Genomic DNA, 15,819 nt, shown 5'->3' with positions numbered 1-15,819 from the left:
GCAGGTAATAATTAGCTAAAGATTTCTGTTTGAGTGGGAAGTGGTGTATTGCAAATATGAAAATATAAAACACGTAGTGGCAATGCACACCCCAGCTGTGTTGTAACTTGTGTAGAAAGCCTTCGTACGCAATACCAAGGGCAGCAGAGCCTGCTTCAGAAAAATACAGGCAATTCCAGTGTTAGGAATATTTGATATCCTGTTCAAGCCAATCTTGACATAAACTCTGAGTGCCTGGATTTGATGTCATGCCTATAAGAAGGATTTCTTCATTTGCAGGGAGCTGGAGTTGTCATTTGTGCCGGGAGCTGCTCAGAGAGAGAGCATCAGCTTTTGGCTTCCAGGCCTGAGGAGCTCCAGCAGTCAAGAAACACTTTGCTCCTGGTGTTGCCATACCAGCACACAATTCCCATCCAGAACACAAAGACACAACCCACATCAAAACGAACGGACACTCAAATACAGGAAGAGGTACCTGTGGTATTCACTGTCACTAATGCCATACCTCCTGGGCTCTACTAGAAGGATCACGTACTTTCCCAATGCTCCGGATGAAATCTCTTCACTGCTATGCATGGTTGCTGCTTACCATTAAGGGCTCACATGCTTTATAGAAGGGGGAGGGTTGTTGTATCGACATGGAGAAGTCAATTTTGTGTGGCCTTGTGTTTTCTGTTTCGTCTTCTTTTCAAAGAAGTAAGATATCTCCCAGGGAATTATTGGTGAGTACTTTGGCTGGGAGCAGCACCAGTTGTTTCTCTTCACAGGCATGACTGGAAATGTCTTTACTGCAACCACTCTGTATTCGCAGGGGGGCTTTGCGAGTTGCATTAGTTCAATACTTCCCAGGTCTTCAACAATGTGTTGTCACTGAGAGAAGCACTGATCAAAATTTTGGGGGGGTGACACTTTCTCCCTTGGATCAAGTGCTTTGATTTGGCAGCTCTTTAGAAATCTGGTTTTAGTATCTCTGAAGGAAGAACAGTACCAGTATGTACACACACACACACACACACACACTTAGAAAAGCCTACCGTCTTTGGTAATTCAGGATATTCAGGCACACGGTCCCACTGTAGTGCCAGCATACAGTCCAGACTCATCATTTTATTTTTGTTCAGAAAATCGCAAATGGATATGTATGTAACTGACTTGCTGTTTAGCTCAGAAAATTGAACAAAAGAAAAACATCATCTTAAGTTGACCATAGAAAGTGAAATTGTCAGTTTTCTGAGCAACCTAAAGTAAGCTGCAAAAAGGAACAACTTTGGCTTAGGGTCAAATGAAGCACTTTTGATTAATTTTTTAAAATTTCTAAACTAAAATGTTCTGCAACTTAAAGTTGCATTTTATTCCAGGAATTGCCTAATCAGGACTTCCAGCATTTCCAAAGTGTTACTGTTTTTTATCAAAGTAATTATCAAGATCTAGCTGAATTTTCAAATAATTTTGCCCCCAAATTCTCTACAACCACATTTTTGCCAAACATGATAATTTGTCAGAAAATGTTCCCCAGCTCTATAGGAGGGAATAATTTGCTGAACCTAATAGGAAAAGAAAGATTTTCATAATGATTTTAAAATTTAAATAGAAATAGTTGTACTTTATTTAAGCAAACCTCTACATGTGAAATGAAGAAACATTAAGCAAGAGCATCAAGTGAAAAAATATTATTACAGTTGCGTCTCTTTGAATAATTTAAGACATCACTAGGAGGACAAGTGAGTACATTAAGGAATTTCTACCAGATACATCTTTAAGGTTAAAAACCTGCAACTCCCCGAACTGCCAAGTAGCCCAGAATGACCATTTTCTTGGGTATGATGTATATTACTTTTTATGCATAGATTTAAGTGGGTTTATAATATAAATTTATGAAAGTCCCAAGCAGCATGTGACTCGAGTTGCTTGTACAAGTAGGTAAAGACACTGAAGATTATATTTGGCATATTTATATTGGTTGAAACTTTTCTGCAAAATTAAATGTCCCCGAACACTTGAAAGGACATTGTGAAAGAATATTGGTGAGCTAATTTTTCTTCCTTCTCCTGCTAATTACACTTAGTTAGAATGACCTATACTGACCTAATGCACTTTCCCTCATTATTTAGGTAGTTTCTTCACCTTTTGCATTTTGTTCAGCTTGCACGCTGAAAGTAGCCGTGTCAGCTGCTGGATTCTCCCACATTCTGTTGCACCTTCTTCTCAGGCTGCAGCAGGAGTATTTCAACCTGCTAGAAAAAGATTTAGAAAGTATTTTTGCTAGTCATATTGGACCAAATCTCACTCCTCTCTCCAGTGCTCCTGCTGGTAGAGCAGCTGCACTGGCTACCTGTGAAATTCATTCAATACCTTATGCTTTCCATGTGACAGCCCCTCAGACAAGCCGAGAGTACGAAGAAATTTGAGCATCAGGTGCGGGGAGGGTAAAGCGGGAGCCCATGGACCTGCGCTAGGTGTCTGGTACCTGTTGGGACAAAGCTCTAGAAAAAATGTAAACTGAAGGGTCTTCCTCCCACTCTGGAACTGCCCTGGCCCCGGGGAGCACTTGGGGGCCACAGCTCATCCGCATGAGCATTTGCACCCGTCTGTTGGTGTGGTCAAACCCCGCTGACCTGGCGCTTTGGGACCATCTCATGGTTCAGGCCGATACAAAGTCCTGTTGCTGCTGTGGCCAGGAAGGCAAGTATGTATTCACCAGAGACACCGCTGGGCTCTCTCGTGGAAAGCGAGTGTTTTGGCTAGAGGGGCTGGAGCTGAGAACCGCGTGCGCTGGAGGAAAGTTTTACGGTGGTGCTGGTGGTGGGAGCAGCAGAGGTGGGTTAGTGTTTGGGCTGGTGCTCAGCTACCAGTCCTGCTGGGCTTAGGGAGCTCCATCATAAAAATGGCCATCGCCTTCCAGTTTCCTGGTAGTTGCATTGGCCTTGGGAGAGGAGTAGGACAACGTCTGCATTATCAGATGGAGAGGAAAATGCATATTGTTTTAGCCTGCGTGTTAAGCAGACAGTGGTGGCTCATCGTGAAAGTCTCAGGCAGCCCTGTTGGTGGGACCAGCTGGTGCAGAAAGTAGCGCTCTCCATCTCTGTGACAGAGACATTGCTAAATGAGCTGTGCTCTGCGCGCACACCTGCTTTTCTATTTTGTGGTTTGATCCGTAGTGCTGACTCTTTTCTTCTCCCACAACCACTCTGCAGTGAACAGTGTCTTTCATGTTTGGAAATATTCCTCAGTGGCCTTGCTGAAGTTTCATCACTAATGAGGTATGACAGAAACAGAGAGTGCTAGATCTTCAACGGCAAAATATTGTTTGCCATTTGAGATCAGTATAATAGGGTACGTACCCACAGTGGTCCGGCTGCATTTCGTCTCTCCAGCTTTGTGCTGCGTCGCTGTGTAGCCAGGCAGCTCCAGGTGACTTTGGCAGCAGATGAGATGCAAGCTCTCCCACGTTGAGAACTTCCTCCAGCTACAGGCTCCCTTCTTCACTAGCTCGCTCTAGGATAAGGGGCTGGGACGAACCTCTCAGAGACATTTTAGCATGCGCTCAGAGTCATACGTCTCGGTGCACTTCAGAAATATTAATTGATCCACCAAGTGAACAATGCCGTACCCGCTTTACCAAGATGTGGGGAGGTTGTGGCACAGCCATGGGGGTGAGGCATAGGAGTTTAGAAACTCTGATAACTGATTCCCTGTCACCTGGTACTCCCAGGGGACAGCCTTCCCGCGTGACCGCTGGGATGAACGACACCATCCACTCTCAGGCAAGTCTTGAGACCGCTCGTAGCAGTGATCTGGTCTGGGCAGTAAACAACTTGAGGACTCTGGCCCTGGATGCTCCTTTCTCTCTTGCTGAGGCAGGACGTGCAAGTTGGGTGGCAGCCCCTGAGGTGATCAAACTCTGGCGTATTTCAAAACTCTTCTGAGTAGGCAAGGCAAGTAATATTTTAGCACAAATCAGGGCAAACTACCATGCGAGATGGTAGATCCTGCGTCCCTTGAAGTCTTCAAATCAAGAATGGGCAGCTTCCTAGAAGATGTGTTTTAATTAAACACAATCTTAGTTAATCACAGGAACGTCTGACCGAAAAAGGCTTGTGTTATAGAGGAAGTCAGGCTGGATGATGTAATTGTTCTTCCTGTCCTTATTATAAAAACAGATGTTTACTGTGGGACAGGATGTATTTAAATACAAGCTGTGTCTGCATAATGGCCTTCAAGTATGTTAGTTTAAATGTATTCGTGTGCTCCTTCTCATTTTTAACCCATTTTGGCTAACCTGAAAAAGGTCAGTTATAGTAAATTGCCTTTACTGATGCAGTAAATTGTGCATTACCTCCTTCACGCCCATGACGGCAGCTACATTGGTGTTAGCTACCTCAGGCTGTTCCTGAGTTTGAACGATTCAGACTATATTGTGTGAAACCATGGCTTGGTTCTGGCTTTCCCTCCATCATGTTTGTGTGTTGTGTTGCCCAGTTTTCTGCCCCGTGGTGGGAAGGCTGGCTGGGGAGGGGACCTGCTGCGGTGGCAGCCTCAGAAACCAGAGGGGTGGAGAAAAGGTCATAAAAAAAGGGGTGCATCCAAGTCGTACCGCTGAGGAGGTGAGCTCACGTTACCATCACCGAGCCTCCCCTGTAGCTCGGAAAAGGCAATACCTTTACAGAACATGAGATGGGTCCCATTCTGCCTCCAAACTGTACTTCCATAGATGTGCCTTTGGACAGAGTTTACAGCATTTCTGTAAAGGTACCTTAGGCCAGTTCTTGAGCTAGGAAAGCCACTGTTAAGTGTGTTATTTTAAAGCAAATGTTGCTGTAAATAACTTTGAAATGATTCTTTCTCAGCTTTCTTTAAAAGGAGCTGAGTAAATTCTGCCCCAAAGGAAGACTCTCCCGCAGTGTGCGGTGTTATGGGGCTGTTGCATGTTCTTTACACCTACAGCATGTGTTTTGACAGGGGTCATTTGGGAGGTAAGGAGTGGATGGGGGTAGAAAAGAATATTAATTAAGCTTGTCACTGCCGGAGGGATAGTGTGCATTGTGTGCAAGGAAATTCCAGGTAGAGCTGGGCATGGTTTTTCTGTGTGGAATAAATTTATTTTTAAAAAATGTGGTTTTGAGAGAACCACAATTATTCACATATCCAAGTTCAATCTGGCAAATTATTTCATACAAAAAATATGGGGGGAATATTGGAAGAGCTGAAAATGCTTGTTTCAATCTTTTTAGAATGAATCACTTCAATATTGGAATTTTGAAGTTAATTCAATTTCAAAATTAAAAAATTAAACAGCCTTCATTTGACATAAAACATCTAATGTGAGGGTCAAAAGTATTTCAGGTCTATCATCTGAATTGAAATTTTCCAAATTTTCTGATTTAGTGTCATATCCACCACTGTGCATCTGGTTAATTCAGCTCCAGCATGGCAAGGAATTGCATTAGAGAAAACTTTACAGTATCTACTTAAAAGAAAGTTAGAAGCTATGGAGGAATAGGAATCTTTAACATGATGCAACTGGTTCATCTAAAAGTAAAAGAAGATAAATAAAATGGAGAATAATGTAATCTTGAATGCTAGGAGCACTTTCTTAGAGTGACACGTCTTGGTTGATCTCACTTGTCTGTCTGTCTATCTAATCAGTTGGAAATGCTAACTGTTAGTCTATAAAACTGTCTTTCATAGCAGAAGGGGGAAATGCTTTATGTTTTCCTGATATAAAAAAAAAAACTGGACAAAGCAAAAGAGACTATATTGGGAACAATTTGGCACTGCTCTGGGAGGGCAGAAAATGCAAATCTTATGGAGGAGATGATTAAAAGATGGATTGTCATGTCAATTTTGTCATGGGAGCCTGCGGTTGGACAAGAGGAGGTCCTCACCTGAAATGTTAACAGTTGACCTGATCTATATTTTTTGTGAAAATAAGTTCTGGGGAGAGGAGCAGGCAGGCGGGGCAGGAAAGCCCTCTTCTCTAGCCAGTTCTGCATTTGTTATGATCTTAGCGTCTCGTACTTTTGCATTATCTACTACATGGCAGGATAAGGGACGTATACGTTAATTTTCTTTAGGCAGCCGGGCAGGGTGACCGCCACTGCCAGGGCAGGAGCAGGCGGGTGCTGTCCCTCTCCTGCCCCGGCCCCCAGGACAAGAGGTGTCTGTAGAAACAACCCGCAGCCAAACAGGCAGAGATGCTCACGTACTCATTGCCAAACTTAGGCCTCCGTTAACAGCAGCTGACCCGAATGGGAGACGGCCCACCCAGCAGAGCTGCGGGTTGTGCCAGGCTGCCCGCTGGCGTGGAGAGTCAGAGCTGCTCTGAGGTTATCTGGAAGCGTGACGTTTCACCGCACCTAAGCAGAGTTATAAAGCGTGGGGTTTATTTCCACTTACAACAGGGATCGCGGCACCTCTGTGGGCAGGTACCCAAAGTCTCTGTGCCTCACTTTTGGGGGAAAGGCAGCACGGCAATTCGGAGCTGTTTTTGTAAAGCACTTGGGGCCCGCCAACTGCATGCGAGCGCTGAGTGCTGCCGTGTACGACGGTGCTGCAGACCCAGGCTGTGGCAGAGCAAGCGGAGCCAAGTCTCCCGTGCCGTTCCTTACGCCATTTATTTCTGTCGGCCACGGGCCGGTGACGCTGCCTGGGGAGATGGGAGCAGGTGACAAGCCAGGAGTTGGATGCCGAAGGTCCAAGACCCTGCAGAGGAAATGGAAAGTTTTAGTTACTGTGGCTGTACTTCTCCTCTGGCCAAAGAGGGCAGGAGCTGGGACTGGCAGGCAGCCAAATCCATCTTCGGTGGTGATATAATTACTAACAACGACCTCCAGCCCCGGCAGTAGTTAAATGGCTTTTCAGGGCGGGCACCGGACCCGCTCTGGTTTACATAAGATAAACTCAGTTTTGCTGGAGGGGAAGGGAGAGAAAGGGGGTTCTCTGGTCCGAAGGGGACTGATTTATAAGCGCAGCTGCCCAGCCTGCTCCACGTCACGTTCCCGTGGCAGCGCGGGCTCAGGCAGCCTCCTTTCTACCGGCGCTGGTGCCGTCGACCAGGGCCAGAGCGTCAGGTCCCCGCTCCTGGGGAGCAGTTTTGCAGAGAGAGTGCTGGCGCTGCCCCAGCTCTGTCCTCCGCGGGCGCAGGGTCTCACCGCGCTGCAGACAAGGGCGAGAGTGACCCCCAGCCCTTGGGGGACAGTGGGTCTCTCGAAGGAGCCAGGCTGCAAGATGTGCAAGCGCGATTTGGCTGTCCCGACGGCCAAGTCTTAGCGTGGGGCAGAGGAGAGGTGCATTACTGTCCTGTCTCTCCAGCTGTGCTGCTGGGGTGTTTGGCGAGTCCCACCACCACCGTGCATCGAGGCACTTAACTGGCGGGGGGAGGGAGGGGGAAGCTAAACAATGCCAGGCGTTTTGCAGCTGGGGAATCAAGCCAATAGTTTATTAATGTTTGGTGTGTGTTTCTGCCACGTTGGATGAAAGTGTGAAGTATTATTACAGTATTCACCCAAGCATTTAGAATATACATTGTTACTGCTGGTTTGAAATGAGGAAACTGCTATTTCCAGAATAGCTTACCTCCCTTTGCGTGCATGAAGTTAACAATAAAACACTTCATACCTGAAAATTGTTGATTTTTCAGGTATTGATATTTTCTTTCAGACACCTGTCAGGCTAGTCATCCACTCAATTCAGTCCATTGTAACAAACTATAGGTTTCACCTCCACAGTGGCTCAGGAAACGTTTCCTCTCTCCCCACTTTTCAGAAGCCAAGGAGAGAGAAGGGCAGGCTTTATTCTTTGTATTCTGAAAGAGTGATAAAGAATGACAAGCCCATTTCGTGTTCATCCCCTTGCCATGTCTAGAATGATTGAATTGGTTGGCTGGGAGTGCGCCTCTTTTTGTAGCAGTCTGAAGGGTCTTTGCTGGCATGTCTCGCCTGTGTATGAGATATTACAGTCTGGAGTTTTGTCCCCTTGGATAGGACTCTTCCTGCTGTTGCCATGTAAGACTTTGAAACTGCTAATTCTCATCAAGAAACCATGTGCCTACAGTCCCGAATATCAAGATAAGGATTTCCCTTAGATTCCTCAAGATTTTCTGCCTGGAAGGCCAAACCCCCTGCTGCCGATGAACTCTGCCGGAGCATAGATCTCTTTCCAGCCCAGACATCTGCTGCTGCTGGACTCAGGACTGCATTTTGATGTCCACTATGCACTGCCAGTGCAAACTTTGCCAGCAACATTAAAAGGGAAGTATCCACTGAAAATCAAAGGACAAGACATGACTGTTATGCCTAATGTACTCTTCCTTTGTAGCTCTCCGAGGAGTATAACACAAAAGATGTGCCCCTGCATCCTTTTGGGAAGGCTATAGCAAGTGCATGAGGAATTTCCAAGTGTCATCTCCTTTGAGCTTCATTACAGAATATCCTTCATTGTTCATTGTCATTTTTTTCTTCTCTTACCCTATATTCCTGGATTTCAGAAACAGCATGTACCAAAGCTGAGCAGGGTCTAGAGCAATTCGGAAATAGAGAGAAGTCCAAACTGAACAACCATTTTATCTCCCCCTTAGAAGTGTTCAACAAACCCTTGATCATTGCAGGGAATGAAACTCGTGTGCTGACTTAATCCCAACTCAGCATTAAGGTCACAGAATAGTTCATATAGACTCTTTTGTAGGCATAAAATGTTCTTTAAAAATGCAGGGAGAAATGTTTCCTCTTTACCTTGATGGCTTTCCATTTTTTGTGCTGCAGCAGAGATCAACAGTCCTCCTGTTTGCTCTGACTCTCTTCCAGCACTGCAGCCTGGGTCAGAAGTGATGGGGACAGGCCTAGGAATAATTTATTTCATTGAATTGCAGGTGTAAAGAGAGGCTCAAGAACATTCAAGTAAATTGTCATATGTGCCAGACAGTCAGATCTAAGAACCAGAAGTTTGTGTACATGTTAAGTTACTGCTTCACCTTTTCTTCATCTGCCATTTCAGACTGAGTGTGCCATTTGTATACACATGGTTTTTTCACCAGAAGTGGTTGCGAAGAAAAACATCAACAACTAAAATTGGGGGTGGGGAAGACTGACTTAGGATCTTTGCTGTTGATCCTTTATTTGACTTTGGGACAATATTCTCCCCATTATTCAAAAGCGGAATAGACGAGGATAAATCTGTGACATCGTAGTGGATTGCTCAGATAAAAACTGTATTGTCATCAACTTTTAAGTGCACTTTTAAAATGCTCAAGTGATGATCCCAAAATAGTGACATTCCCATTAATATATTGGTAGAGCCTTACTGTGTGATGCTGTAGTATTGAATTTTAATTAGAAGGAGAGTTTAAGTTATATATACAAATATATATGTATTTGCGTATCATATTAATGTTAGTTACTGTAAATATTGCTTACCGATCAGGAGTAGATCTAGAGTCCTATAATAAGTGTTACTCACCTTGAAGGAGAAGAAGGAGGAGGGAGAAAATCTTATTTGTTTTTCAAAGGTGTGTCAGCATTCTAACAAAACAAGGCAAAACATTCTCCCTTACAACTTAATCTCAATCCTATTTGGAGCATGATTTATTGACACATGAAAGAGTACCAATACTCTAAAAGATAGGCCAGATTCTCAGCTGCTCTCAATCAACGTTCCTCCATTGACTTTAAACCAAGAGGTTGGCCTGGTGTCTTAAAGGGGCCCAGTCTAAGTAGGCTTAGACTTTAGTCTTCATTAAAAGTTGTGTGCTGCTTAATGGTTGAGCACATCCAACACATGTAAGAAAATAGGTACTTCTATCCCAGATGAGTCTGGTCTGTTTACACTTGGTTCTGGTTCAGCCTGGTTCTGGTGATGCCATGTCACAGGCTCCAAAGGAAAGTGAGAAATCTCAGCAAAAGACAATGATGAAGCTGTCAGCAACCAGGGCAAATTTCTCTCTAACTCCATGGAGTTTGGACTTGATTAATCAGTATTCAATGTATTGCCTTTTGATTTTCTGTGAACAACCCCTTACTGCTCTATCAGGAAACAGTGGACAGCAGTGCATGATTTTTCTCTCCTGTATGAGACCTCACTTTACTCAGCTCTAACCTCCCCTCTCTTACCCATTTCTAATCTGTTCTAGTCTTTTTGCTCTCTCTGTCCCCTCACGTGGAAATCTTTTCCAGCCCCTATCATTTTTAGCATGTCTCCCTGGAGTCAATCCTCTTCAGCATCATTTGCTCTCAGACAGGCTGAAGTGAAAGTTCGCATGACCAGGATATGCCGTATGTTTACCGGGTGGTGTTTAAACCTTCTAGCTTTACTTCTCTCCCAGCGCTATGTCCTGACAGTGTCTTTGCTTTTTAGCCACCCCGTGAGCGGGTCCATCATCACCTCTGGGATATTTTTCCTTTGTGGTTATAGCTCATCTTGAAGGAACCTATTTTACAGCCAGTGAAGCCACGCAGCCTTGCTGCCGGCACACACTCGCCCTCCTTTCCCCGTGCTCCAGCTGGGGATGTGGTTAGGCTGCCGGTGCATGAGATCACATCCAGCACGGCTACTCCCTGGAAGCCAAAGTGTTGCTTAGTAACCCACTCATGGAAGTACCAGAAGCATTTTTCAATCTGTCACGTTGGCGAAAAACACTGGCTTCTTGATTTAGAGGCATTCTGCTGTGCGTAGCAGGGCTGTGCTCCATTACCTTGCATCTAGTGCTATCTGCAAGTGAGGAAACGAACCTCCCATTTAGTGGAGGGGCTGGGGAAGGTGGATGAGGCACAGAAAACATTTGCCCAGGATTGCATGTGAAGCCTTTAGCTGGTTCTTCTGGCATCTAGTCCTCATCTTAACTCCCTTCCCATGGGAGATATTCCCTCCTTATGAAAGTGCACTCCAGGGTACTATAGCAATTGGCCAAACAGGACCCTGCAGCACCTTCATCTATTATGAGACATTACTGCAATAAAACATAGTGTGTCATACAGAAACTGGATGAGGTATTGCAATATTTATGTTGTAAGCCTCAGTGTCATGGACAATTGCTACAGAATAATGTATGTCTTTTTTTAATGCAGTGGAGTCACAGCAGCTTTGCAAGAGCACACAGAACACCAACCATCTGGGATTACATGGTTTCCTCAGTTTTTTTCAAATTATTCTGTTACAGAGAGTTAAATGAAAAACATCCTCTCAATTCAAAAATAGACTGTAAAGGCTTTTAGGTTACTCACTTCCCCTTTTAAGAATAATTCAATTTGGGAGCAAAACATCCAAGAACTGTGTTCTGACTTCAGAGGCTTGCTCCTTTATCTGGCACTGGTTTGTCCTTAAAAATGGCTTCAAAAAGTAACTTGAGGGCTTTTATTGGAGGTACCTTATTGATTTTGCTATCAAATCTCTTCAGTTTGGAAGTGAAAAGGTATTTTAAACAATGTCTAACTTTGAGCTCTGGGGTCCAACTGGGCTCTTCCTGTCCTACTTCTTGTCACCAGAGAGAGTAGAGCCATAGTCTGTGTCCAGCCATGGTATCACCCACTTCTGTGGCTTGCCTCTTCTTGTCAGATTGTGTCCTGGAAGCCCTCTGCAAAAAAAATGAATGGGTTTTATAAGGGTCATGGAAGGTCCAGAGTGGTCTGGAGACAAGGTTGTTAGACAAGTGTTCCTGAGAGGCTCTTTTGGTCTTCAGAGGGTCTCTTACCCGGGACGAGGTTCAGTGCTGCAGTGATGAAATCAGCAGTTTGTTTCTTGTGCAAAGCCCTTTCAGTGCAAGGTCAGTGACGCACACAGCAGTTGTGGGCTAAAGCTTGACTCAGCATAAAAATGAAAAAACATCCCACAACACGAGAAGCTCCGAACTTGATTTCTGAGGACTTTCTGAGGTAGTGAGTACATTCCTGTGGTCCTTCCTAGTCTAATAGATAAATTTGAGTATGGGATAAAAAGTCTTTCAATTTTATTGCACGTAGTTTAAGGAATACAGAAACTGATCAAAAAATGTTCCTGATGACCGGTGTGTGGCCAGCATAAGAGCAATTGATGACCCGCTGTGGGTCCAAGTGCAGAAGTATCTACATCACCAAAATATTCAGAATGAACTGGCTTCTCTAGGGGGCGGGGAGCATTTTTGTCAGGGGAGCCAAAGACTGTGAATGCCTGATCTACATTTTAATTCTTAGAACTGGCTGTGCCAGCTCAGGATTGATGGAAATCTTGCCCTTGTGATGCTTTGCTCTGTGGAAAGAGGGTTCAGAGAAGCACTAACTGTACAATGCATTGTTTGTTTTAAAAGTAGCAGGATATCTATTTCCAGTCTTCTAATACATTAACCTTGAAGTTTGTTTGTAATTAAATAGTCCTGTCTTACCAGATAGCCATTGAAGCAAAAGAACTGTTGTTATGAAGAGAGCGGGCTAGGGAAGAGCAGGTGGACTGGGTAACTTCTAGGCAATAGTGAGAAAGCACATCCACTCCCTGCATTCACAGGGGAAGAGCACCTCTTTGCACGTTCTGCACAATAAGATTATTTGAGCTGAGAGAGATTTCAGAGCAACTGAGTTAGCTACAAAGCGGGGGATATTCTACTAATGTTAATTCTTGTTTAGTTTTTGAGGTTTCTATTTGCTCATATACTCACAGCTTTCTTTTCAACATTGGGGATGCTGTAGGTTATCTCTGTCTCACCTAACCGGGATCTGCCTGCCCTTATGGAAGCAACAAAATGTAGGTTGGAAGCTGCCCCACTTCCTGGCTGTATATATCCCTACCTATACATGATATATGTGTATGTCGAGTGACTGCATTATAGTGTCTTTTGTAATGCAATAACTGTGGTGTCAAGATAATGTGGTTGGAGAAAACTAGGAATACCTAAAACTTAACTTGAATAGAATATCAAAGTCACTAAAAAGGTGATACAGCTGAAGTTTTCTTACTCTGAGCCACCACCGTGTTTGCTACAATATGCCAGCTTCTGTATCCCCTAAATAGACTTTTATGCTCTTTGCATCAGAAGAGAACTTGACTTTTGTGTCTTCACTCTGAGCTGGAGCCATTGGTGTTCAGTCTTTTCATAATGTGCTGACAAATTGAAAAGCTAACTTTGTCATGGGTTTGCCAACTTCCGTAGCTGCCTACCAAAATAATCTAATGCCAGTCAGTGAATAGCCTGGAGGAGTTTTGGGTGCTGCTGACTGAAGCGTGCCATTGAAATGTTGGTCTTCAGGGCAATAGTGATAAGAAAGTTTTGTACAAATGCTTGTGAGAAAAACCCAGCAGGCTCAGATGAAACCAATTGTCCTGTTAGTCACACAGTAAGTACACAGGCGAGCCGGAACAACGGAGTGAGGGGAAAAAATCAGGACCTCTGCCTGAAGAATACCCTAGATATCACTCTCACTTCAGAGGAAAAACCTTTCTGTGACCGATCCTGGGGTGGCAAGTAGATGAGCTCACAAGGCTGGAGAGACACGTCACTGTAGTGTGTTTGTCACCATGTCTTTGATTATGTAAACGTATCAGAATAGGAGAAAAATGCCCGTCATTTCTTTCAAATTCCTTTTCAGCTACGTACACTACCTCCAGGTTGCCTGTTGCTACCCCCTGTGAGGCCTCATTGGAGTTTACACTATGCTGCTTGGTATTCGTTTACTTTTGGTGGCCACAGACTAAGGTTACAGGTTTGGGAACCAGTACATAATTGTAAGGACAGCTTCCTGTGTTATTTTTTTTTTCCCCTTTCCCTCCTTTGTAAAGTGTGAACCTTTCTTTTGAACTCTGAAGTGACTGTATCGTTACAATGTGTGTATGTAGAGATTTGTTTTGACATGGCTTGTGTGGAGGACCTTTGCTCTTCTTATCTCACACTCAGTTTTATTAAGTAAGTGCTTGATAGCTTTGCCAGCCTTTTGTGGGGGAGGAGAGCTGATGGGGTGGGTTCTTATGCTTCAAAACTTGGTGTTTTTTGAGGGAAATTTGCCCAGCTTTGCCTAGAGTAGTATGAGAATCCAGGGTGCTCCTGACTGTTCTTCAGTCGTCCCGATCTGATTTCTTCCAGGAGAAAGAGATCAGTCTTGACACCCTCAGAAAAATATGTTGCTTAATGCTATAAGCCAGCACTGACCAAGAAGGCCCATCAGTTTGTCATGCATGGAAACTTGCATGATGTTTCTCCCCCATCTGAAGGTGTCTATCTGAGCACAGACTGAATCACACCCTTCGCTCACGACAACTGACATTGCTCCGTGGACGCTAATGGAGCTACCACAGCTTGCACCAGCCAAGGATCAGCCCTTCTGTGTTTTGGTGGTTAGGAAACCCGTGAGTGAAATCCTACAGAGGTTTGAGAGAAGAGGGCAACGTGTGTTGGAAACCTCTCAACTTTGCAGGATTTCTTTGATATTCATACACATTTGCAAGAATGTATTCCAAGCATCTTGTACTGTTATTAGTAACTTGTACTGTAGTTTGTTAGCAGTGTTGACTACCTACATAGCTAATATTCTGTTGCAACTTAGAAAAAGTGTAAACGATTGCAGAAAACAGGAGTTTAGAACTTGTATGTACTTTTTTTTTATATTAAAGCACTTCAATTAAAAGTACAAGGAAAAATGCTCCTGTAGCCTTTGTTGTACATCCAAACAGATGTGTGGGACGAGAGGGGAGCGCTCTCTTCCTGAGATCTTCCCTGTTTGCTTCGGTACTAACAAAAAGAGATGGTCAAACTCTGAGGAAGGACTCTGGATGTTAAAGTTTATTCGGCAAACGGAAGATGTCACCAACCTAGTCCAGTACATATTACAAACTACTGGAGTCCCTGTGACCGAAGCAGAAGCGTCTGAGGCATCACCGAGCCATTAGCACGTGGTGGTTCACAGAGATGTGAGTAGCTACAAAAGGGATGGTAACTGGGGAGGAGTTAATGAATGAGTCCACTGTGTAATATGTTAGGTTTCCTTTATTTTAACCACAAAGTACCTCAGAGGTCACTGGGAGTCTATTGATGTAAAAGTGGAGAAAAAGCATCCATAGTCCAGGGTTATTTCATGAGTACTGGAAAGTTGTGGGTTTTCCAATACCCAGAGGAGGGGTATTGGAAAACAGCAGCGTACACAGGCAACCAATGGTCCTCACCACACGTCCCAGGGTGTTTTTCTCCCCTGCCCCCCAAAATGTGCATACCCAAACACTTTTCTGGATCACATCACTGTGGGATCGGCATGCGTATACAGACATCTCTAAAGCGGCTTGTGATTTGGTGATCTCAGCCCAGCTCTTAGTAGCCAGATGCCCATAATATGAAAACAACCATCAAAACTGTCTCTTTTGCTGGTGCTGTTTAATCAAAGGGACAATGGGAGAGAATGGCAGTCTTAGTTCTACAAAGAGCCCTTCAATGTCAAATTTGCCATACAGTAGAGTAGCATTCACCTCTGTGGCACAGACCACAGCCACTCCGGAGGGGAACAAAAGCTCCCAGACAGCACGCAATTAATCCAGCATCTATTAAACCAAGCACGGGTAATTTTGAAGGAACTTAACAGATTTCTGCTTTAAATTATTCTAAGCACTAGTTTTTTAACTCTCCACACTATGCACAGCTCAAAGTACAAAACAGAAGGCTGTGTTTCTGGCAGCTGTTATCTTCCCTGTAGCTGTTTTACATCCCCGGCATCTCATAATCCTGAGACAAAAATCAAGTAAAACACAGCAGAGGAACAACATTAAAATGCCACTGGCTTTCCTGCTGCCCACAGCCATGATCAGGTGCCCAACACAGGAGCAAACAATTAGTTCCACGACCAAGGGAACTAATGAAATCTCGTTTCCTATGGATTTATG

General features: G+C 44.3%; 1 protein-coding gene across 3 annotated transcripts in view; it reads left to right on the top strand.

Annotated features, from left to right (window-relative positions):
* Positions 1 to 15,819, top strand: part of DPF3 (double PHD fingers 3) — a 198,047-nt gene that overhangs the window by 163,458 nt on the left and 18,770 nt on the right. For 2 of the 3 annotated variants that reach the window (XM_029996849.1, XM_041122009.1), the window contains one exon: positions 280 to 14,591. In XM_029996849.1, the coding sequence (XP_029852709.1) occupies positions 280 to 350 (71 nt within the window). In that variant the 3' untranslated portion in view covers positions 351 to 14,591. Of the gene's footprint in view, positions 1 to 279; positions 14,592 to 15,819 lie in introns of those variants that run through there. The other variant, XM_041122017.1, reaches the window with a different exon arrangement.

The sequence above is a fragment of the Aquila chrysaetos genome, chromosome 2 (genome assembly GCF_900496995.4).
Source record: "Aquila chrysaetos chrysaetos chromosome 2, bAquChr1.4, whole genome shotgun sequence".
NCBI lineage: Eukaryota > Metazoa > Chordata > Aves > Accipitriformes > Accipitridae > Aquila > Aquila chrysaetos.
This window is presented reverse-complemented; position numbering and strand designations above follow the sequence as displayed.